We start from the raw sequence: 2,180 nt of genomic DNA, 5'->3' as shown, positions 1-2,180 counted from the left end.
TTCGGCGGTTGAGCGCTCGCCGAACTGTGGTAAATGTTCATCTCATCCTGGTGGGTTTCGGGTGCTGTACTCAGGTGTGTTGGGGATGCTAAGCTGACACTTGCAGCAGCAGGGCGAAAGCGAAGGCCCACGGTGAAAACGAGCGGCAGTTGCTGAAGAACAGCAGATGAGGACGTGAAGAAGTGCGGGCAGATGAGGTAGGGGAGAGTATGCGTGAGATAGAGGAATTAATTAAATATCTGACGCTGTATGCGTATGCCACTTGCAGAGATACGAAGTTGCTGAGAGAGCAGTACGCTTGCGATGGCTGAGCTACTACCGCTACCAGATACACTCAGCTGCCGTCTGAGCATTAAGAATTGAGATCCATTTAAACCGTGCCGAGACAAAGTTCCTCCTTCTCCCCCTTTTTTGCTCGCTGTTGCAGATGGATGCTGTGTTTCGAGGGCAAAGGTGGAAGAGCTATTCGCAAGCAAGCTACCAGGCCAGTGGCGGTTGGAGTGCGACATATACGCTAAACCCAGCAACCATGCCAAGCAGAAGCAATTCGAGGTTGTTTGGCAAGAAGCTGTAGCCATGAGAGGCCAAGTCGAAGACACATTGGGCACGCTGGATTTGAGTTGGAGCTGTTCGTCTACGTCCCCAAACCAGAAGCTCAGACAACAATGCACCGGTCCACAGCAGCGAGTATTCAAGAGCAGATGCCGCGTGTGTCAGCCTATCTTAGAGAGCCGAAGATTGAAGCCGGACCGGCCTCGCAGCGATACATGGCTATTGCTCAGGCCCGCCTCTCCAACGATGCTGCGCTGGTGACGCCAAACAGTACGGCATTCCGCCAGCTACAGAATATCGATATTCAGCAAGCCGAAATAGACCGTGCCATGGCCGAGCAGGAAGTGCGCAGCAACAGTGAGTATCGTGTCGTGCGAATTAAGCTCCACGGAGTTCCTGTACCACTGGAGGTCAACATTCAGGATTTACGAGATGCGCTCGGGCTTCCAAGCTACAGCTTGCGCTTCCCATTCAGGGCACCGCCAAATATTGACACGTCTGACCCAATCAACAATTTTGACGACGATGACCATGCGGATGAGGAAATGCAAGGCGTGGATCAAGAGTGATCAAATAACGGTAAGATGTATTCAACTGAGGTATTAATTATTGCCTATCACTAACTCGTTTGACTTGTAACCACAATGACTGTATAGGTTTTCGAATACATCTTCTTGTTGCCTTGTGCGCTTGTACATTGCTACTTTCAACACCGCCAAAGGGTCTTCTCGAAACGCCATGTTAGTGTGGCGTTCGATTCATCGTTTGAGAAGCGAGAAGCCCACCTCAATGGGATTTAGATCTGGAGTGTACGGTGGTAAAAAAAATAGCAGAGCCCCCGTGGCGAGAATGAGTTCTTCTAATTCCTTGTACATGTGAATCTTGGTGTTGTCCATTACCACAATCGATCGTGGGAGTGGTCAAGGATTTAAAAACGGAAGAACCTTTTTCTTGAAGACGTGGTGGATGGTAAGGCGGGTGAAAGTTCCATCAACGTCTTTCCACCCGAAAAAGCCGTTAACGTCCATTGCAGCCAGGATGGAGACACGCTTGCCACGACTGAATGGGATGGAAACCGTACACTGCGTGTTCCACGCAGACCATCCGTAGCGCCGTAGAACAGATCTATAGAAAAGTTAGCTGCTACTAACCATTGTAGGAAAGTATTGGACAAAAGCACTTACCTTCCATCTTTAGAGGTTTCATCCACAAAAATAGCTGATCAGGCCCGCTGTAAAAAGGCATTAACCGGGACACATACTCCTGGCGCTCTTTAGGTACGCTTCGTCAGCACTTTCCTTGTCAGGTTCAGGTCAAAGCGTAGCGCTCGGTAGATAGTTAAGTCGGATAGATTTAGCGTGTTCTTGTAGACAGGTCTTAGTTCAACCCGCAGCTCTTCAAAATAAAAGCAGGGTGACTTGAAACGTATCGTTTTACGAAGTCGCAAACTTCCTTCGGCCACCGTGATTTTCTCGCGCGTGGCTGGTTTTTCAAAACGTTTTCAGTTGCGCGGTAGCGCCGATACCATCTACTCAGACTTCGTACAGACAACCCTAAAATGCTAGCTGCAGTAGCAGTGTCAACTGCGTAAATGTACATAAGGACACTGAGTGATGGTCGCTCCTCGG

At 49.4% G+C, this 2,180-nt stretch overlaps 1 protein-coding gene across 1 annotated transcript; it reads left to right on the top strand.

Annotated features, from left to right (window-relative positions):
- Positions 1 to 701: 701 nt before the first annotated feature.
- Positions 702 to 1,121, top strand: PITG_05698 (uncharacterized protein; the record flags this gene model as incomplete). Its single annotated transcript, XM_002999269.1, has 1 exon — positions 702 to 1,121. One exon carries the CDS (start codon positions 702 to 704, stop codon positions 1,119 to 1,121), a length of 420 nt encoding a protein of 139 aa, XP_002999315.1.
- Between the last annotated feature and the right edge of the window lie 1,059 nt (positions 1,122 to 2,180).

The sequence above is a fragment of the Phytophthora infestans genome, genomic scaffold (genome assembly GCF_000142945.1).
Source record: "Phytophthora infestans T30-4 supercont1.7 genomic scaffold, whole genome shotgun sequence".
In the NCBI taxonomy this organism is placed as follows: Eukaryota; Oomycota; class Peronosporomycetes; order Peronosporales; family Peronosporaceae; genus Phytophthora; species Phytophthora infestans.
This window is presented reverse-complemented; position numbering and strand designations above follow the sequence as displayed.